Source organism: Carettochelys insculpta, chromosome 1, assembly GCF_033958435.1.
Source record: "Carettochelys insculpta isolate YL-2023 chromosome 1, ASM3395843v1, whole genome shotgun sequence".
In the NCBI taxonomy this organism is placed as follows: domain Eukaryota; kingdom Metazoa; phylum Chordata; order Testudines; family Carettochelyidae; genus Carettochelys; species Carettochelys insculpta.
In genome coordinates this window covers 133,084,286-133,106,475 of record NC_134137.1, presented here as the reverse complement: position 1 = coordinate 133,106,475, position 22,190 = coordinate 133,084,286, and the positions used below count along the sequence as shown (strand labels likewise).

The 22,190-nt window shown below is 47.4% G+C and overlaps 1 protein-coding gene across 1 annotated transcript in view; it reads left to right on the top strand.

The window, feature by feature from the left end:
- Nucleotides 1–22,190, top strand: part of OCA2 (OCA2 melanosomal transmembrane protein) — a 338,099-nt gene that overhangs the window by 21,506 nt on the left and 294,403 nt on the right. The window contains exons 2-3 of the mRNA XM_074983294.1: nt 19,801–19,899; nt 20,950–21,138. Of these exons, the coding sequence (XP_074839395.1) occupies nt 19,801–19,899; nt 20,950–21,138 (288 nt within the window). The remainder of the gene's footprint in view (nt 1–19,800; nt 19,900–20,949; nt 21,139–22,190) is intronic.

The following is a 22,190-nucleotide window of genomic DNA, read 5'->3' as shown; positions in this document are numbered from 1 at the left end:
TGATAAGTGGCTCTCTTAAAATTTCTTAGTATACAGAAAATGTAGGCTGTGCAGAACTGATTTCCGCTTATTGTACTGAATGCAGACTGGATGCTTTTCAGCTCTAATCAATGACAAGTATTCTCTGAAACAGTAACACCATATGATTTATGCTTTTAGAACATAAGAATGTGGTCTAACTTCATCTTCTTCTCATGTCTACTTGGCAAATAGAAGAATGTAGTCTTGTGCCCCGGTGCAAAGAAGCTGGAGTTATAATGAACGATGGCATTTTCACAGTGACATTCTTTAAGCCAGCTAGTTGGGAACTGTTGCTCTGATCACAGGTTAAATAACAACACATACAAAGCTGCTATGATAAATCTGTTCACAGCTGTATAATGATATTGAAGAGGACTATAAATTCAGAAATATTAACTCTAATCTATTTAGTTAGCTGTGGCTGTGTGGGATTAGCTACGTCTACACAGGGATGCTACCTCGAAATAGCTTATTTCGATGTAGCAACATCGAAATAAGCTATTTCGATGAATAGCGTCTATACGTCCTCCAGGGCTGGTGCCATCGACGTTCAACGTTGACGTTGGGCAGCACTACATCGAAGTAGGCGCTGCAGGGGAGCGTCTACATGCCAAAGTGGCCCACATTGAAATAAGGGTGCCAGGAACAGCTGCAGACAGGGTCACAGGGCAGACTAGCACTTCCGGGGCAACAGTTAGCCACTCCCTTAAAGGGCCCCTCCCAGACACACTCAGCCTGCACAGCACGCGGTCTGCAGAGCCACAAGCACGCACACCCCGTGTAAGCACCATGGACCCGCAGCAGCAGCAGCAGCCAGAGGCCCACGCACCCGCCCCTGGAGGAGCAGTGGTTGCCCTGCTCAGTGCTATGCAGGAGGCAGCTGACCATCTTTTATTTCAGGAAGATGAGCTGTCCTCGGGGGATGAGGAAGCAGCCCCAGGCCTTGCTACCCTCCCAGCCCCCCCCCCCCCCCCCCGCACATGCCGCCGGCTGTGGAGATACCCCATGAGCACGGACTGGTGGGAGCGGCTGGTGCTCGGCGAGTGGGACAATGACCGCTGGCTCCGGAACTTCCGAATGAGCCGGCAGACATTCCTGGAGCTCTGCCAGTGGCTCACCCCTGCTTTACGGCACCAGGACACCCCCATGCGACGTGCCCTCACCGTAGAGAAATGGGTCGGCATCGCTGTCTGGAAGCTGGCCACTCCAGACAGCTACCGATCCGTAGGGCAGCAGTTCGGCATGGGCAAGGCCACCGTCAGGGCTGTCCTCATGGAGGTAAAAGGACCCACAGGGGGGGGGAGCCTGGGGGAGAGCCCGGAGGGGGGGAGCCCGGGGGGGCCCTGGGGGAGGGCCAGACACACCCTGCACACCCCTCCCTGGTGCTCTCTCGTCCTTCCCCTGCAGGTGGTCCGCGCAATCAATGCCCTGCTCCTCCCCAGGCATGTGCGGCTTGGGGACCCAGATGCTGCCATCACGGGGTTTGTCAGCCTGGGCTTCCCAAATTGCTCTGGGGCTCTGGATGGGACCCATATCCCCATCCGTGCCCCGGAGCACAGTGGAGGACGCTTCCTTAATAGGAAGGGATACCATTCCGTGGTCCTCCAGGCCTTGGTGGACAGCCGGGGCCGCCTCTTGGACATTTATTTTGGCTGGCCTGGCAGCACCCACGATGCCCGGGTGTTCAGAAATTTGGGCCTGTGCCGCCGGCTGGAGGCGAGGACCTACATCCCCCAGCGGGAGATCCCTGTGGGGGACACCACCATGTCCCTCTGCATCGTCGCAGACGCGGCGTATCCCCTCCGGCCCTGGCTCATGCACCCTTACACGGGCCATCTGTCAGCCAGCCAGGAGCGGCTCAACACACACTTGAACCCTGCGTGCCAGGTGGTTGAGTGCACTTTTGGCTGCCTCAAAGGGCGCTGGAGGTGTCTCCTCACCCGCCTGGATGCAGGCCTGACCAACATCCCCCAGGTTGTGGGCACATGCAGCGCACTCCACAACCTGGTGGAGAGCAAAGGGAGAGGCCTTCTTCCAGGGCTGGGCTGTGGAGGCTGGCAGGGCCGATGTCCAGCCACCCACTGTCCCCAGTCGCCAGGTCAACCCTGAAGGGATCTGGGTCCGGGAGGCCCTGTGGGCCCATTTTGACCAGGCTGCGGGGTGAATGCTGGCAGGGCCAGCTGCGGGTGAGTCACTCACTGCAACCCCCCATCCTCCACAACACTCCTTGCCCCCATGCCCACACCACAGAGAACCCAAGAGCACACCCCCCACACTTCTGTGCAATAAATGAATGGATATTTTTTTAAAACAAAACCCTGCAACCTTGTATTATTAATATGAAAACAGAAGAAGAAGGGGGGAACTATGTACATGGGGGTGAAGGTACAAAACAGGTGTAGAACAAAAACTATTTACACAAACATGGGGGGAATGAGTCCAAAGGAGGGGGCCTTGGTGGGCAACGTCCTCGGCCACGCACTCCTGTTTTCCTGCGCCTGGTGTTGGGGAGGCGTGACCCACATCTTGCCTGGAGGCCCGGTCGAGGCTGCAGGGGGGACGGGAGAACCAGCAGGTATGGCTGGGCGGTGTCCGGAGGCCCATGGTCCCCCTCGGTGGCAGGCCCCAGGACGGCTGATGGTGGAGGGATGGCAGGCGGAGCGGCGGGCGGAGCGGCGGGGGGGGCCAAGTGCTGTGTGATGGCATTGAACGTGCACATGAAGGCCCCCCAAGCCTCCTGGCACCAGGCCAATGCTTGCTAATGGAGGTGGAGCTGCCACTCCTCCACCTGCAGGCGCCGCTCGGACACCTCCAGCTGATGCCAGAGGGTGGTGAGCAGCTGGGGGTCCGTGGATGCCTGCAGATGGCCCCGCCGCTGTCGGGCTCGTCCTGGGGCTGGTCCGTGCTCCACCGAGGGGCTGGCTTGGTGGGATGGCCCTGGTGGGCTCTCTGGGACCACAGACGGTGCGACGGTGCTCTCCAGGCCCCTCCGATGGTGCAGCTGTGGAACAGAGGGGGGAAGAAGAGTGGAGACAGCCATTAGTCTGGGCCCTGACCCATGGCCCTTGTCCCCCAACCCCTCTGCTGCTGGTTCCCCATCCCCGTCCCCTGGAGATACTGATGATGATGGGTGTCCAACCCCCTCCCCCGGGGGACCCAAGGTTCCGCTCCCCCCATCCCCAGGGATGGGGCATGGCGCTGTCCTGCTGGGGGACAGGGGCTGATGGACTCTTCTGAGGGACATGCCACTGCTGTCCTCGGGGCCATGGTCATCTAGGTGTGTGGAGGGCCCTGGTCATGTCTCTTGTCCCCGCCCCTTAACCGTGGGGGTGTGCACCGGGGGGTACATACCTGACACTCCGCTCCCACGGTCGGAGGACAGCCATCAGGTGGCTGCCCTGCTAGAGCTGCAGGAGGGGAGGGTGATCTGGAGCCCACTGTCGCTGGAGGCCCCCTCCTCCTCCTCCGGTGTCCCAGGGGTGAGCTCCTGGGGGGGACCCTGGGGCACAGGGCTGGCCTCCGGGGTGGACTCCATCTCCGGGGCCTGCTGGGGCTCGTCGGCTGATGTGTCAAGGGTGGCCAGGGTGGAGGAGGTGTACCGGGGGTCCAGGATTTCCCTGACCTCCCTGTAAAAGGGGCAAGCGGTGGGGGTGGCCCCTGATCGGCTGGCTGTGTCCCGGGCCCGGGCGTATGCCTGCTGCAGCTCCTTTATCTTACTCCTGATGTGGTCAGGAGTGCAGGCAGGGTGATCTCGGGCAGCCAGGCCCTCGGCCAGCCGAGCGAACGCATCCGTGTTCCGCCTCTTGCTCCCCATTACCTGGAGCACCTTCTCCTCACCCCAGAGCCCCAGCAGGTCCCGGATCTCGGCCTCTGTCCAGGAGGGGCCCCGCTGCCTCGTCCCCCACTGGCTGGCAGGCTGGGAGCCCTGGTTCCCCTTGTGGGGGGTGCCTTGTGGGCGCTTGGGGGGCTGGCTGGCTGCCATGGGGTGCAGTGTGCTGGCTTGAGGCTGCGGAGGGACGTGCAGGCTGGGCACTTGGCAGTGCTGCTGCCTGCATGAGCTCTCAGCTTCCTGCACAGGAAATAAGGGGGTGGGGAGCTTTAAGGGACTGCTGCACGCGGCGACCATAGAGCTCAGGGGCTGGAGAGAGCGTCTCTCAACCCCTCAGCTGATGGCCGCCATGGAGGACCCCACTATTTCGATGCTGCGGCACGCGGATCGTCTACATGTGCCCTACTTCGACATTGAACGTCGAAGTAGGGTGCTATTCCCATCTCCTCATGAGGATAGCGACTTCAACGTCTCGCCGCCTTACATCGATTTCAACTTCGAAATAGCGCTCGGCGCGTGTAGATGCGGCGGGCGCTATTTCGAAGTTGGCACGGCTACTTCGAAATAGCTGGCTAGTGTAGACGTGGCTATTGACTTTATTGTGGCTCTCAGAAATGCAACTGACCTCCCATGAGTAACAATCCATGAGTTCAGTGTCTAACAAAGTTAATCTGGCAGCCTTTTTTTTTTTTTTGTATCTGGACACTTTTCTCTTGTTGTTTGTCTGTGTGGAGCACCCAGTTAGCTCTCGCCTTCCAGTTCTTGTTGCCGGGGCACTGCCTCATCTGACTGCTGTTGCATGGCCTATTGGAATCTTGCCTTCAGCCCCTTGGCTTGGAAGGACATTGTACAGTGCTCTCTGCCAGTACACCGTGTCTGTCAGAGAGCCCGGTGGCCTGGATTAAGGGCTAGCTAGGGATGGTGGCCATGAAGCAGCTGGGGACCTGCCACCAGGGTCCTGGAGCAATGGACCAACAGCAGTGGTGGAACTGCCATCACTGGGCCTGGGGACCAGCAGCAGCCAGGGAGCCAGCCTTCAATGAGCTGGGGAGCCGCAGCCAGAGAGAGGTGGCTCTGACTCCCACCCTTGGCAGAGCAGCCACAGCAGGGCTGGGAGCTGGGGCCAGAGCAGCTGTGGGAGGGCTGAGAGCTGGGGCCATAGCAGGGCAGGAAACTGGGAACAGAGCAGCTGTGGGAGGGCTGAAAGCTGGGGAAGCCTGTAGCAAGGCTGGGGGCTGCCTGGTGGGGGCCAATGTCAGGATGCCGGACGGCTGGAAGTGGAGGCAGGAAGTCGGAGCAACCAGCGGTAGAGGACCATCCCTGGTCCAGCAAATTCCTTCTTTCAGGACCAGTCTGGTCCTGTGGGTGCTGGACCAGGGAGGTCCCACCTGTAGTACAAAACAGCAAATATCACAGGTTTGTGGAACAATGGAATGTTATGAACAATGTCTTCTAAAAAAAGCTAGTGTTTAATCTTAAATAACTGGGAAGACATTATTCTCTCAAACAGGATTAGGAATTAACTTCTTCAACCCAACAGGCTCACATCTTCATACAATTATGTACCCTGAAAAAATGACAGGTTAGCGAATTTCTACTGGCCTAACATTTCAAAAGAGTGCCTCTATTTTGTAGGTGCTGTTAACACCAGTAATATTTTCACCCAGGTTTATATACCTGCAACTGCCATTCCCAGATAACACTTGCTCCAGTCACCTGGACTCTCTGGTACAGCAACATCTGGGTCTAGCAGGTTTCAGAGGGGCAACCTGTTGTGCCCATAAGCCTATCATCTGAACTTTCATCAATGCTGGAGAATCATCAGAAGCAAAATGCTCAAAAAAAGTAATTTCATGATGACTTTCCTAGCTTTGAGAATGGTGATTATCAATGCTAATGTATCATAAATGCGTGATGACAGCAGATTTGGTTAAACTCAAAGCTTTAGCAAATTCTGAGGCAAGAGGATGCTGGCATTCAAAAGCTACACTGCTTCAGTGTGTTACATTGTTAAATATGAAGCTGGATTTTAAAAGGTTACTGTAAATGTTTCCTTATAGCAGTTTCGTTTTCAGCGTGCCCCGTAGCACTTCAGGACTAACGTCACTTGACAGGTTATCTGGATCTGATGAATAGAAATTTCTGTTTTGGATTTGGACTACTGCCACACTACACAACTGCCATGTCCTCTTACAGACTTGTAAATTGTTGGCAGTTGTCAACAGCTGGACTATGGGCACCACCTGATCCCTCCCTTCTCCAGTTCTCACTCTGCTCCAGCTCTAGGCATCAGCTTTCCCCCACAACTCTCATCATTCTTTGCTGAAGCAGTAGGTGGAGGAAAAAAGCTGCAACTGCACTCTCTTTTCAAATGTACAGCCCTCCACAGTGGGCTCCTCTTGTCCTGTGTTCACTGAAAGTTCTGCTCTTGGTTCAGACAGGGCAGAAGAAGACTGAAGGACAATTTAGGTTTCCAAATTCAGATTAAATCAGGTTCAGACCCATGAATTCAACACCCTCTTCTTGGCCTCCCTCAAGTGGACAGGTGCCAGGCCTGCTGTATTTTTGTTCTTTATCCAAAACTTGAGGATGGCTAAATAAGCAGTTTAAGGATGCCTTCACAGCCATAGGGAGAAAACAAGTCCTTACCATGGCAGGTATGGATCTTGTGGTGGTATGAGGGTAAGCTTCAAGTAAATGAAGCAGCTGATATCCAAATCCCTGCTAGACATTTATTCCATCAACATGGTGTCATAACTAAACCAAACCATAACCAACTCAGTTCCAGGCTAGGTTCCAGTTCTGAAAATCTCAGTCACCCAAATCTCTGGTCTTCAGAGCAACAGGAATCCAGATGCCCTGCTTCCTAACTGCCTGGCTGCTACTGCACTTAAAAATGCGTGACCTAGCTGCAAAAACAGCTAGAAATCCTGTGGCACCTTATGGACTAACAGATTTTTTGGAACATAAGCTTTTGTGGGGAAAAACTCACTTTGTCAGAGGTCTTTGCCCATGAAAGCTTATGCTCCAAAAATCTGTCAGTCTGTAAGATGCTACAGAACTTCTTATTGTTTTTGCAGATGCAGACTAACATGGCTACCCTTCTGATACTTGTGGCTTAGCTGAGCACCCCTGGAAGGGAAGGACTCAGAACACTTCCTTCCTCCCACTTTGGGTAGCTGTTTTCCAGTAGCACAGCTGCCCTTGCTTGCTGCAGTGAAATACAAATTACACCAACCCAGGTGAATTAAGCAGTGTGTTTGTGTGGTATAGAATGAATGATTTCTAGCTGGGATATGTTCAGTCCAGTTCTTATTGACTCTCTAGGGAATGCTTCCTTTTCGATCAATTGTTTCTCCCATTGGCTTAAGTGGGGATTCTGGTTTGAGTCACAGTTGCATTGATGTGCCAGGTACATTTACAGTCCAGCTACTGGATGGGGAATTCTCTAATTGGTTATATCTTCTGGAGTATGGGGTTAGCAGTTGGCAGCTCCAACACCTTTGTGCATTTCAGACACTCTGGTCACTCCTGAATAAATGGAAGTTACTCTACATGATAGTCAAAGAGGGAAAAAAACCCAGAACTGATAAAAACTACCTTCATTGCTAAACTTTTCTGACATTTTAATGGTGCATGCTTTTAAAGAGTCAACAGGTTATTTGCTGATTTAGTGAAATACTTAAACTGGTCATTAAAAACTGTCTGGAGTCCGCTTAGAGGCATGAGACATCAAGATGGGACTCCCCCTCCCCCCCCGAATGTGTCAAGTGATAAGAATACTTTTACACTGGCTAACCTTGCCAACAGAATTGTTTAGCTTTCCTGTGGTATACATGAACCACTGTGGAGCAGACATGATACAGGTACATAGGTGAAAGCTCTAAAAAAAAGCAACAATTTACTTATACAATTACTGTAGAATGCGACACTGTGATTTTGTTCAACACAGCCACAGTCATTAAATAGATTTTATGAATATAGATGGAAGAAAGTTTAGCATTCACTTAATACCAGTGTTTTTGTGTGCTGGTACTTGCTGGTACTGAGTACTGTCACCTCAGTAGCCCCAGACTCAGGAAACTCAGTGAGGGCAGGGAGCCAGCTGAGTACCAGCTCCTTCTCTTCTTCTTCTTCTTTCTTTCTTTCTTTCTTTATTTTTTACAAATAAGCACTAGTTAATACTTTTTTCTTTTTGAAAAAAAGCTCCTACATTTTACTTTGATGACATGATAGCTTATGGCTGTACGATTAAAAATGTATTTAAAAATCACCTACTTCCCAAAATCCATATGAATTCAATCACACACGGCTTGGCAAAAGGACAAGTATTCCCTATTGAATCAAAATGAGGTGCACTCTAATAAAGGTTTTGCAGAAGCTTCAAAATATATAACTAAAGAAGAACAGTCCTGAATTTGCCTTCATATTCCTGCCTGATTAGTTATCTTCCCTCTCTTTATCCCAGGGCTTATTCTCCTGCTGAAAGTTTTATTGACTTTGTAATTGTTATTCAGAAAAACATATCTGGGCTCTTTTGTATTTCTGTGCTTTTTTTACTAAGCCACCTTTACGGCTTCTGTGAAGGCTTTTAATAGAATTGATATGCTGGAGCATTCTGACTTTTCCTGAAGCAGTTTTGCTATAAATGTGTTTTATACGGTGACATTTTCAAGGAGTCCAATTCAAACGGTAGACGTTCTTACACAATTTATTTGCTTGCAAGTTTGTCCCTTCTCCAGTCCTGACTGGTTCCTTTCCACAGAAATGAAAATTATCATTATTTTCCATTGGCATAGAAATCCCTATTTCACTGCCACGCAATGCAGCTGCTTAACAAACTGCATGTGAAGCATTATATTAGCCGCTGTTTACAATACATATAGTTTACTACAGGGAAGAGAAATGTATTGCATTGTGTGGAATGATTAATCTTTTCAATGTGAGGCTCAATAATTAGGCTCCTACCATTGCTGGTGATTAATTTAGCAGTGTTTGCCAGCTAACAGGGGCACATGCAGTCTGATTTCCTCCCTCAGGTTTTTTCAGTAGGTTTAAGAAGCAGCTTCTTTTAGTAGCGAATCCTTTGCTTTCGTGTACTGCGATTTATTGTCTCGCAATTCCCAGAAAAAAAATCACACACCTTATTTTTCCAAGGAAAGTGCTGCATAAGTTGCCATGGCTTAGGACAGAGTTTACAGGAGAGTGCTCCATGGCGTATCTGATGTTGCGCCAGTGTAGAAACTCGGATGGATAGATGCATGTTCTGAGAGGGGCTTCTCAAACTCCTCTGACAACCTTACCCAAAGTCCACTGAAGTCAAAGGATAGATTCTCAATGACTTCAATGAGCTTTGGAAAATGTCCACCCTGCCTGGTCTTGGGAACGCTGTATGGTACTCATCAGTCTGCCTGATATATAAGGCTTGCCAGGTGTCTGGTTTTGGACCAGAAATGCAGTTTTAAGGGGACCCATACAGTTCCTGGTGAGAAGTATTGACCAGACACCAAACGGCTGGTTCCTAGAATTTTCTAGGACCTGCCCCCAGCTGTAGGCTCCTTTAGTCCCACTTTGTCCCAGTCCCAGAGTAGAAATGGCTTGACTGCTGCTGTTAGTCTGGAGAGTCACAGCCAGGGAAAGAGCCAGGCGTGGGGAGAGGGAAGATACCTTCGGGGAACTGAGCAGCCTTGGCAACTCCACAGGGCCCTGCTGCCACAAGTTACAGGCTGAGTATTGCTGCAAAGGCAATTTTACTGACCGGGTGGCCCAGGCAATTTTAACCATAGCTGTAGTGCAGGGGACGGGGAAGGGTGATTGCACCATCACTTTTAAGAGTGAGAGGGCCAAGCTCTTCCACTTTTTTCTCTGCCTTCAAAGGCAAGTAGCGGGTAGGGGGTGGAGGTGCCAAGTTATCAGTGAGTACCAATAGTGCTCAGCCATCTTGTGGGCATCCAGGCAGGCTTCATGTCAGGATGCAGCTCCCAGCCTTGCTTCTGTGGGTGGCCGATGAATAGCGGTCTTCCAAGCAGGAGCCCTGATGTGAGGGGACAAGCAGGGGCGAGGAATGAGTGGAGGGAAGGGGCAGAACAGGAGAGAGAACCTTGGGAGAAGAGAGGGAGCAGGGGGCATGGCCTCAGCAAAAGAGGTGGAGAAGGAAGGGGTTCTGCTGCAGTGTTTGGCATTGAGAACTGGAACGTTGGCCACTCCTCTGAGACATGCTGTGTAGTATGAGGAGTTCTCAACAAACAACTGGGGTCTACATCATCTCCCTTCTCCTCCTCCTCATCCCTCTGTATGGCCCAGTGAGGGAGTAAAGAGGAGGCGGACCGAGAAGCCTTTCCTCCAAAGCAACTAGAAAGAGATGTGGGAGGAAGGGAAGCACTCGGCTTGGTTTTCCATTCACTCTGCAGAGTAAGTGTGAAATATTACCAAATCAGAACGGTTCATGCGCTCATAGTAGGTCCATGGCATAGTGATAGGTGCTGTGGGGAGCAGAGATTCTGCAGAGATGCTTTGGCTTCCCGTTTGTCCTCCCCAGGCTCTGCATAGTTGTGGATGCGTGCTGGACCCTGTGCCCTCCCCATCAGCTGTTCCATCAGAAGGTGCGGCTGGGCCCTGGACATTCCAGCGATGGACTTCCAAGTGACTTGGCACATTTGCATTACACATTGCAGCCATTTGTGAGGTGGAGAGTTCTTCCCACCCATCATGTCACTCAGTCTTCTGGGTTCCCTTGGAAATAGCCAGAAACCACATGTTTGTGATATGAGTGATTGCAAAGTATGATCTCTGTTATCAGGAGCTGGCTCATAAAAAAGGAGATTTCTCTCCATCAGTCACAAGCACAACAAATGGTACGCCCATTTTCCCTTCCTCTCCCAGCCCAAATCTTTATGCTCCACTCTCGTCACAGCTGCCAAAGGATTAAGAACACAATTTTCTGTCTGGGGAATGGTTTGCTTCTTAATTAATAACAACATTCCCAGCTGCACTGTGAGTGTGTTCAGAACAAAAGCTGGAAGAGAAACTTGAAGACTTGACAGTAGTTGCAGTGATGCTTGAGGCAGGCTGTACTTTTCTTTTCTGAAACCTGTATGCAAGAGAGTGCTTTCCCTATTGCTAGTGTTTTCTAGTCACTGGAAAGGGCACTGTCAGTAGCTTTTTCCTCCTGGCTGTTGACTTGTTGTCTACTCTTCCTTTTGAAGAGTGTCATTGAAGTGTGAAAATGTTTTTCTTTAGTTTTATTATCTGTTGTTTATTCCCTCTCACATTGTGAATAAGCTGAAATGAAAATGGTGAATTGCCTGTGTATAATTATGTTTTAGGTCTATCAGCTTCTCTTGCTTATGTTGAGGATGTTTTGGCCCAGAACCGTGGGAATGAGGAAGTGGTTGGCAGACACCAGCACACGTGCTCTGCTGTCTGTTTGCCTGTAGTAGTAGTAGTAGTAGTAGTAAGTAGTAGTAGTAAGACTCTTCCACTCCTACATCTTGGAGCATAGGCCATTGATGACCATTCGCCAGTGTCCCCTGTCCTGGGCGATCTTTTCCAGTTCTGGCCAGGTGTCACATCATACTCCCATGAGACAAGGGGCCTCTTTTCCCCAGGAGTGGAATCTGTTGAACTGTCATCAGTGTTTCCGTAGCTGGGATTGTTTCACGGGATGGGGGTGTAGCCTGACTCCCAGCCCTTCTCCTTTCTCATCAAGGCTTGGGACCAGCCAAGGCTGCGTTTTTTTTGCCTGGGCTGAGTATAAACTAAATTCATTACAGCTGAAGATCTGGCCTGAAGTTTCTATCCCCATTTGGTTGTGAAGATATCCTGAAAATGGCTTCCAGGGTTTAAAGTTCAGTGCGCTCATTGGGGCTGACAGACAACCCAGGCCCCAGGACAAGGTGTGAGGGGCTGAGGCACTGGGTCCCTCCCAGCCCCGCAGAGCATCCAGTGCAGCACTTCAGTGGCGATTCACAGGGGGCTGGGGCACCAGCCACTGCCGCAGGAGCAGCAGCAGTGGTCATCAGGCCCCCCGGCAACTCACCCTTTTGCCCCACCATCTGTGGGCATGACCCTGCTGATTCCTCTGCCGCGCTTGAAATAAGTGTTGTTAGAACACGCTTAGGACTAGCGAGTGGAGTGGGAGGGATGTATCTAAACTTCTACTGATAGGTTTTGAGCCATTGTAAGATTCATCCTGTTTCCACAGGTTAGAATCATAGAATCCTAGGGCTGGAAGGGACCTCAGGGGGTCATTTAGTCCAGCCCCCTGCTTCAAGCAGGATCAACCCCAGCTAAGTCATCCCAGCCAGGACCTTGTCAATCTGGGGCTTAAAAACCTCCAAGAATGGAGAATCCACCACCTCGTTAGGCAACACATTCCAATGCTTCACCACCCTCCTGGTGAAGTAGTTTTTCCTAATGTCCAACCTACACTTCTCCCTCTTCGACTTCAGACCATTGCTCCTTGTTCTGCCGTCTGACACCACTGAGAACAGTTGCTCACCCTCCTTTTCAGAGCACCCCTTCAGGAAGTTGAAGGCTGCTATTAACCCTCCACCCCCAAGTCTTCTCTTCTGTAAACTGAATAAGCCCAAATCCCTCAGCCTATCCTCATAGGTCTTGTGCTCCATCCCCTTAAAGACTGAACCTGCTCCAGCATGTCCACATCCTTTTTATACTGGGGCCCCCAAAACTGGACACAGTATTCTAGATGTGGCCTCACCGGTGCTGAATAGAGGGGAACAACCACTTCTGTAGATCTGCTCGAAATACTCCTCCTAATGCACCCTAGTATGCCGTTAGCCTTCTTGGGTACAAGGGCACACTGTCTACTTATATCCAGCCTTTCATCCACCATAACCCCTAGGTCTCATTCCGCTGTATTGCTGCTTAGCCAGTAGGTCCCCAGCCTATAACAATACTTGGAATTCTTCCGCCCCGGGTTCAGGACTCTACACTTTTCCTTGTTGAACTGCATCAGGTTTCTTTTGGCCCAGTCCTCCAATTTAGCCAGGTCACTCTGGATTCTCTCTCTACCCTCCAACATATCTACCTCTCCCACTAGTTTTGTGTCATCTGCAAACTTGCTGAGGGTGCAATCCAGTCCCTCATCCATTTCATTAATAAAGATATTGAACAACACTGGCCCCAGAACTGAGCCTTGAGGCACTCCACTTGAAACCAGCTGCCATCCAGATGCTGAACCATTGACCACTACTCATTGGGCCTGACTGTCAAGCCAGCTTTCTATCCATTTTATCGTCCAAGGATCCAATCCATATTTCCTTCACTTCTGGGCAACAATGTTGTGGGAAACTGTATCAAAAGCTTTGTTGAAGTCAAGGTATATCACATTCACTGACTTCCCCATGTCCACAGAGCCTGTTACCTCATCATAGAAGCTAATTAGATTGGTCAGGCAAGACTTGCGACTGGTGAATCCATGTTGGCTACTTTTGATGACTTTCCCCTCTTCCAAGTGCTCCAAAATAGATTCCTTGAGGATCCCCTCCATTATTTTCCCAGGAGTTAAGGTAAGGCTGATCGGTCTATAGTTCCATGGATTATTGGTGGAGGAGCAACAGGGTCTATGAATGAACATATAAAAAGGCTGAAGCTCCCTTGGGACCTGAGTGGTGCCGAATGAGAGAATTTGCCAGACTATGGGAAGTCTGTCTTGTCCAGCAGCATTGCCAACACTTCCATTGCTTACAGGGCTCTTAGGAGACATTTAGAGGTAAATTACAGTAAATAATAGCCCAGAACACTGAAAGGCAGGAGTGGCAGCTGTAAATAAACTTTATGGAACCACAGGAAACTTGGCCACACTCATGAGCAATGGTGGTCTGGCTAACCAAAATCATTCTGGATTATGGATGTTGTCAGATGAGAATGTGGTGGACTAGAGAATGTGGTGGACCTGTATTGATCAATGGCCTGCCCCAGACACAACTGTCTTGAAACCAACAACCCTTTAATCCTATACGTGTGAGACCAATCCCTATGACAGCCATTGTATGGGTGTTTTAGGGATGCACAAGGCCTTGTAGCAGACCTCCATGCTGGCCTCAGTTTCACCTATAATCATTGCTGCCTAGTCCACATTCACTTTCATGACAATTTTATAACTTTTACTCCCCTGTAACGTTTCTCTACCTGAAACTTTCCACCTTCATGTTTTCTTCTTGCTCTGATTAGTTTTATAATTAATAACCCTCTCACTCTAATTAGAGCCATAACATCGTTCGGGAGTGGGGTCTTCTGATTTTCACCAAGCCTGTTTTTTTCCTCTGTCATCTTTTCTATGCTTCTACGTTCCTTATTTTCCCAAATTTTTATTGTCACAAACAATACTGTTTTGTTCTGAAGAAAGAATTCTAGTTTTTAACAGGTTGGTCATATTTTGTTGGCAGTTGTATGAAACTCTAGAGTGAAATTCAAAGGCAACTTAAACAATATAGTTTACACGTCAATAAGTGAGACTTTTGTGTGTGCAGATTATTGACTCTAATCCTTTTTTCCTAGAAAAAAATGTGCTGGAACTCAATTGCCCCCCACCCCCCAGCTGCTTAACCTCTTGCAGCCCCAAACCACCCACCTCCTGCCTCCAGGCTTAACCCCCTCAACCTCAAACTGCCTCCCTTCTCCCAGACTTAACCCCCCACAGCCCCAAATCTCCCCCTCACCTACATCACCAGGAGTGCCAGTGGCTCCTTCATTCTCCCACCCACAGCAGCTCCTGGCACGGAGCGGCCACGTGCAAGCTGCCTAGAACAGCTTCCTGTGCAGCCCAGCCTTGCATGAGCTGCCCCGAGTGGCTTCTGCCATGGTATGGACATGTGCAAACTGCCCAGAGCGGTTCTGGCACAGCTCAGCCGGCCATACGTGAGCCGCCCAGAGTGGCTCTAGGTGTGGCACCCCGCCCCACCCAGGGAAAAAAGGTGCCACAAGGCTGTTTGGTGGCTTTCTGGCAGGAGAAATAAAAAGACCTGGTTATAAGATGAGGTATAATGATTAAGGGTCTGTAGCACAAGACCTATGAGGATAGGCTGAGGGATTTGGGCTTGTTTATTTTACAGAAGAGAAGACGTAGAGGTGATTTAGTAGCAGCCTTCAACTTCCTGAAGGGGAGCTCTAAAAAGGAGGATGAGAAACTGTTCTCAGTGGTGTCAGATGGCAGAACAAGGAGTAATGGTCTGAAGTTAAAGAGGGAAAGGTGTAGGTTAGATATTAGGAAAAACTACTTCACCAGGAGGGTGGTGAAGCACTGTAATGCGTTGCCTAGAGAGGTGGTGGATTCTTCATCCCTTGAGGTTTTTAAGTCCTGGCTGGACAAGGTCCTGGCTGGGATGACTTAGTGGGGGTTGATCCTGCTTGAAGCGGGGGGCTGGACTAGATGACCTCCTGAGGTCCCTTCCAGCCCTGTGATTCTGTACTTGTATCTTCTTATGTCACTTTTACCCTTCTTTTGGGTCCCCTTGCTGCTGTCACTTACCCTTTCAATTTCCATTATGTGTTGGTTTCTCGCTTACGGGTAAATGATAGTTTTACTGTGTGCTTGAAGTAAGGAGCAGCACTCTGAGTCACAATTAAGGTCTTGCCTCCCTTTTTCTCCAGGCTGGGAAGTAAGACTGTGTGGATTCCTTTCCCTTCCTGCAGCTGGCTAGCACATTGTGGTGCTGGAACAAGGCTTTTGTCTACTTCCTGTCCACCTGCATGGGAATAGGAATAGCCCCCCCACGCAAATGAAGTTGTGCGCATTTACACCACTTGAGGATTTGAATCTTTTTTTTCCCAAGTAGACATATCTATTCTTTTAAATCAGAAGAATCTTATTCAGTGAAGGAAGTGTCCTAATTCCTCACAATGAAAAAGGCAGTGATCCTGCAGTTCCTGATGGACTCGTTCACTTTTATGGGGCCCTATTAACTTGTAGGAAAATGTGTGCATGTAAGGGTCTACTGTTTAGATCAGAGTGTAGGATTGGGTCCAAGTCAGGAGATGTCTCTGTTTAAGGTACGTATTGTCTGTCTATTACCACAATATCAAATTGCAAGCTTATTTCCATGTGACTATTTTTTAAAGGAGCAAAATAGTCAGTGAAAATGTTCAGGTAGTATGAATTACAAGTTCTAAATAATAGCTCATCAGTACAAGACAATGGGATCAGTTATGGACTGTTTTTAGGTTACTAATCTCAGATTTTAGTGTCTTATTATAACGTGGTAGCATGTGTTATTTTTAGTGCCACAGATAACACCTTAGCACTACGTCACTCACCGCTTTCTCATTGTGTCCCAAGTTCCAGGGAAAATAAGTTCTTTTGTTTGCCTTATAACATATGGTTATAAATTCCTGATCATAGGTTCATAAACTGTATGGCCAGAAGGGACTGCTGTGATCATATAGGTTAATTTTCTGAAGCACTCAGGCTATTGAACTTTGCCAAAATAATGCCTGTTTGAAGCAGATAATTTCTGCTCAAAAACTATGCCTACACTAGAGAGTTTTGTCAACAAAACCCTGGTTTTGTCGACAAAACTCACAGAGCATCCCCACTAAAAATGAGTTCTGTCAACATACAGTCAACATACTCTAGACAGAACTCATCACTTTTGTTGACAGCCTTCTGCCTCCCCCCCCCATGAGGCAGAACCCCTTTCTCCATAGAATCTGTCAACAAAAGAGCCAAGTGGATGCTCTGGGGGGCCCTCTGTCAAGAGACAGAGCTTCCAGATTGCTGTGCAGCCCTGTCTGCTGTACTTTGGGTTGGCCATTCTGTTCAGAGGGTGGCTGGGCAGTCCAGCCACTCTCAGTTGACAGAGCAGAATGACAGAATGACCTGCTTTTGTGTGTGGCTGCGAGCTGTCAACAGAAGTTTTGCTGGAAGATAACTTCCAATGGTAACTTCTAACGACAGATAACTGAAGTGCAGGCGTAGCCAAAGAAAATCCAGTCTTGATTTTAAAATCTTCAGAGATGGGGAGTCTATCACAACCCTTACCAAATTGTTCCAATGTGTAATTACTGGTACTGTTAAACATTTCTAGCTTACTTTTAGTCTGAATCTGGTCAAGCTTCAGCTTCCAGTCACTGGATCTTGTATCTTTTTGTTGCTAGATTAGTCACAGAGAGGTAGATGTGTTAGTTTGTATCTTCACACAAGAAAAAATCAGTCATGCAGCACTTTAAAGACTAACAAAATCTGAAGAAGCGGGCCTGGCCCATGAAAGCTCATCACCTAATAAATTATTTTGTCAGTCTTTAAAAGTGCAAAATCACTGCTTTTTTTGTTTTGTTGCTAGATTGTTCCCCATGTAGGGCCTTATGGGGGGTGAGGGTGGGGAGGGGTATGATCAAATCACCCCACAACCTTCTTTTTTTGCTAAGCTAACCAGACTGAGCTTCTTGAGTTTATCACCAATAAGGCATCCTTGCTTCCTTTTATCATTCTCCTAGCTTTTCTCTGAACCCCCCTCTAATTTATCACTCTCTTTTCTTGACCTATGGATGCCAGAATCGGACACAGTATTACAACAGGAATCACACCAGAGTCAAGGTCAGAGATACTACAACCTTCCTACTCCTACCTCAGATTCCTGTCTATGTATCCAAGTGCCACTTTAGCCCTTGTGACTATGGCATTAGACTTGAAGCTCATGTTCAGCTGATTATACACCATGTTCTTTCAAACTTTTTCAGTCAAGGCTTCCCAGGGCAGAGCCCTCCATCTTGCATATGTGGGGCCTCCCTTCTGTGTTCTGAGATGAATAGCTTTATATCTGACTGTACTAAAGTATATTTTTGCTTGTGCTCAGCTTACCAAATGTTCCAGATCACCCTATATCAGTGACTTGTCCATCATTTATCACTTCCGCAATCTTTGTGCCACCTGCAAACATCTTCCGTAATTATTTGATGTTTTATTTCAGGTTCTCGCTAAAAATATTAAGTAATGTAGGGCCAAGAATCAATGCCTGAGGGACTCTACTGGAAACGCACCTACTCAATGGTGATTCCCTATTTACAGTTAGATTTTTGAGATCTGTCATTTAGCCAGTTTTTAATCTATTTAATATATGCCATGTTCACTTTCATTCATTCTAGATTTTAATCAATGGTCTGTCGAGTAGTACCCGGTCAAATGCCGTCCAGAAGTCTATCACATCAACACAATTACAAAATTTATAATCTCATCAAAAAAGATGTCAAATTAGTTGGACAGCATCTATTTTCCATGAAATCATGTTGATTGGCGTAAATTATATTCCCCTCCTTTAATTATTTATTAATTTTGCTGTATTAGCCATTCCATTATTTTGCCTGGGACCAGAGTCAAGCTGACAGGTCATCCCAATTTGCCTGTTTAAAATCTTGTGTTCTGCCAGGAAACTTCATCCTGCCATCAGAATTATTACCAAACATTTCAACTTCTGGTGAAAAATTCTGCAAAGAATGCTTGGTTGGAAGGTATTGTTGATGTTAAATGAACCTAAAACTAGAAATCTCTAGGGTACTTTTACCATGACTAAGTTTTTATTTTGTCAAAATGAGAGGGTTTGAAGAAATGATGTTTATGTTGTAGACTGTGGCTGGGCATAAATTGAAGGCCGGGCTCTTAAAAATGTTGAGGTATTTTTATTTTAAAACTTTTGACATGAACGAAATACTCATACATAGGTGGCATGGTTGGCAGCTTTGGAGAATAGAGCTACGTCTTCACAGAACAGAACATGACAATAACAATGAAATGTTCCAGTGGTCTGTCAATGGTTTAGAGGAGCCAAGTAGTTCAGTTCCTATGCCCAGTCATTCCCTGGTCTGTCTTCTGAGATTGCAAAAAAGGTACTTATGGACGGGTTGCATGTAAGATGTTGATCAGCTACAGGACTGAAATCACCATCTTCAGTTCACATAGACAATGGGACTTCTAGCAGCTGCTAACAAACCTATCTGGCCAATTGAACTGAACACCGAAAGTCCTGAACCTGCAAAGTCTCATACTTCACACAATCTGAATAATCCCTCTGAGTTCAGTGGGGTTACTTTCAGTCCATAAAGTGCCAGCTATCTCAGTGAACTATGAACAGAGACATGATCACTGATATAGCTGAGTCCTAATTTATTTATGGTTTTGGAGATCAGGTCTTATGTCAGCAACAGAAGCATAGTGGGAGCTACAGTAGGAATCATAATAAAGGGATGATGAATTCACAGTAGCCTGCAACAATGAGGAGATAGGTCCAGGTCTCTGCATTGTTCCCACCCTTGGCTCCTTATGCAGGGACTGAAACAATTCACTCTAGATGTGAAAAATGCATGGATTCTGTAGCTAGTCCTCCTCAGGGACAAAATTTCCTAGTAAGGTAGACCCTAGTAAGGTAGACTCTCTTTCACACCATAGACACCATCTGATTATACATGATTAATTATGACTCAGACAGTATCCCAAAATCTTGCAACCTCTTTTGCGAATGGGGAGAAGTGGGAGTTGTCTTGGATGGAAAGAGAAAGACAGGTGGCTCCGTCAGTTCTTCAGAAGGTTTCTTTTCTCTGATTCAACTTCATTTTGGTCTTGAAAAAAGGCATCTCAGAGTCCAAAAGCAACATAAAATTCTCTTTTCTGATTCGTTGTGTAGAACTCTTATTCACGAAGTAGATCTTTATTGCACACCTGCTGTTGTTGCACCTGGGGAATGACTTATGTGGGAGTTGGGCACATGGAACAGTACAAATTAGGCAATCAACGGGAGATCGCACTCAGTGAAGAACGGAGAGAACGTGGTCTGCAATTTTTATTTTAAGAAGCAGCCACTTTTTAAGTTAATATTTAATTAGTTTTAGAAATATACTTTTAGCTAATACAATATTGCCTAGAACCTTAGCAGGTCCTGAAAAGAAGCTTAACAATTGTTGTTTATTTGTTTATTCTTTTATTTGGATTTATTTTTAAGGTATCACTTCAGTATACCCAAATTATTCAGCGCAAAGTCAAAGGACAACTGCTTTACGGAGAAGACACCTTTGCTGAAGGGGTCCTCTGAAGACAATGGGTAGGTTATTTTATTTCAAATTAAGGATTTCTTTTACATTATTCCTTCTGACATTCTGCCTGTAGGCTTCTAAAGAGGCTGCCTAAACCGTCGGGGTTGTGATCAGAGTGGGACTTGGAGGACATATGATGAAGAAACAGGAAGCCTTCCCTACCCAGCTGTGCATACAATTTTTCTGAACCCCAGTGTGGCCCTCAGGCCAAAAACTTGCCTACCCTTGCTGTATTCTGCACAAATTGCTGCTTGCTGGTGCACTGGTGTGAAGACACAGCAGTGCTGTATAAAGCTTGTGATGTGTTGGTGCACACAGGATCCAGGCCCTGGTGCACCACAGAGTCAATTCTTATATCCAGGGAGACACAGGTGCAACAAGGGCTCCATCCCCATGAGCCCTCTCCCACTCCTTCTCCTTCACAGACTCACTTAACCCCAGCTGCCCATGCACAGCTACCCTTCTCCTCATGTCTTTCATACAGCCCCACTTCTTCCCCCTCCCCACTATCCTTTCAAAGGGCCATGGAAGTGGGGAATCAGGTCAGAGATCAGATGCAAGCCAGTGAACTTTCCATGGTCTGACAGACTGGAGCTGTTCTTTGGACATTATCGTATAGTTTTTACTGTAGCAGGCACATGGGATTTGGCAGGGCATGTATTTGCCCTCAAGAAGCACAGGTTTGTTAGAGAAGCAGTCTGCACTGCCCAGGTCCTTTAAATGCAGACACTTTATCTGACCGTATGTAGCTCCTAGAATCCCAGTCAGACAACATTTATTTTACCAACCAGTAAACTATGTCCAATTTGGCAAACTCTTAGGCACATAAAACAAAGTGGCAGAAATGTAGCCCTTTAAAGGCTAACAAAATGATTTATTCAACGATGAGCTTTCATGGCACAGACCCACTTCATCACATCAGTTAGCTTTACTACACGAGAGTTCCTACTGAAGTCAGTCATAATGAAATTAAGAATCTACAAAATCAGGATATAAACCAGTATATTTTTTAAATTGTTTGAATGATTTATTCACTTTTTACTGAAAATGTTTTGTAGGTTGCGATGTATGGCTCTTCATAATCCAGGTTTTACCACAGATGATGATTCATGGGATAACAGCTCTGCAGAATTCGAGCAAAGGTGTCACCTGGGAAGTGAAATGCTCAGCTTATCTAGATCTGCTTCTTCGGAGAAATGTGAACTTTTGGACAACCTTCATGTCAAGTTCAATTTATCAAAGATGAGGTGTGAAACCAAAGCTTATTTGTTTTATTTTTGTAATTGCTGCAAGGGTCAGCCATGAAAGGGAGATGTTTTGAAAATGATTTCATTTCCGAAAATGAGTTAAGTAACACTCCATATTCTGGGTCATGTTGTACCACCAATGTTTAAGCAAAACACCTTTTATGAATTTTATGGTGAACTGTGGTAGAGATGTATGGCTTTTTGTTATTTGCCTTTATCAGGTCTCAAACCAAATAAGGCAAGACTATGTCTTTCTCTTTTTAATTTCTTTATGTTCCTTTGTAAATATACCCCAAGTTCTTCGGCAGTTGATTTTGCTGCTTGGGGTAAATTTCTGCTTATATAGTGTTTAACTGTCCCTATCTTTGTGAATGGATTTTCTTATAACAGCTTTTCATATGTAGTGTAGTGCAAAATGTGGCCAAAACAGACACACACCTCTGCATCCTTCAGTTATCTAAAGTAGGCAAGCTTTCCACCCTGTTCTGACCAGAAGATATTCACTGTATAAAGTCTATGTTTACTTCCTTCTTGGACGTGGGTTTAATTGCTAAGTTAAATTTTATCAACAGAACATGAACGTAAGCCTAAAATTTGTCAGTGGTAGGTTTTTCTAGATTTTAGCTGCAGGATCTCTTTGTTTCAGAAACTAATTCCCTCTGCCCCTTCTAGAAACCACAATGCTCTTTTTATATTCCAGTGTAAGGGTGGCCAACCAGTTAGAGACAAAGAGCTAAAATAGTAGTGGATAGAGTGCAAACAGCCACGTATTACATATTTATTTCTATTGATATATCTATGTATAAATATAGAGATATATAAACATAAATACAGCACTTTATATATATAATACACTACATGGCTCAGTGCTTTCCCCCTACCCCAGAACCACGCACTTCCATACCCCCTCTAAATAAATGCCGTCCCTCTCCCCCAGGGTCAGGCACCCCTAGCTCCCCTGCTCTAATAAATGCTGGCAACTCAAAGGAGCCACCAGAGCTGCTGCTGGAGCCACCGTCATCGCTGCTGCCATGTGCTTCCCCCCGCAAGCA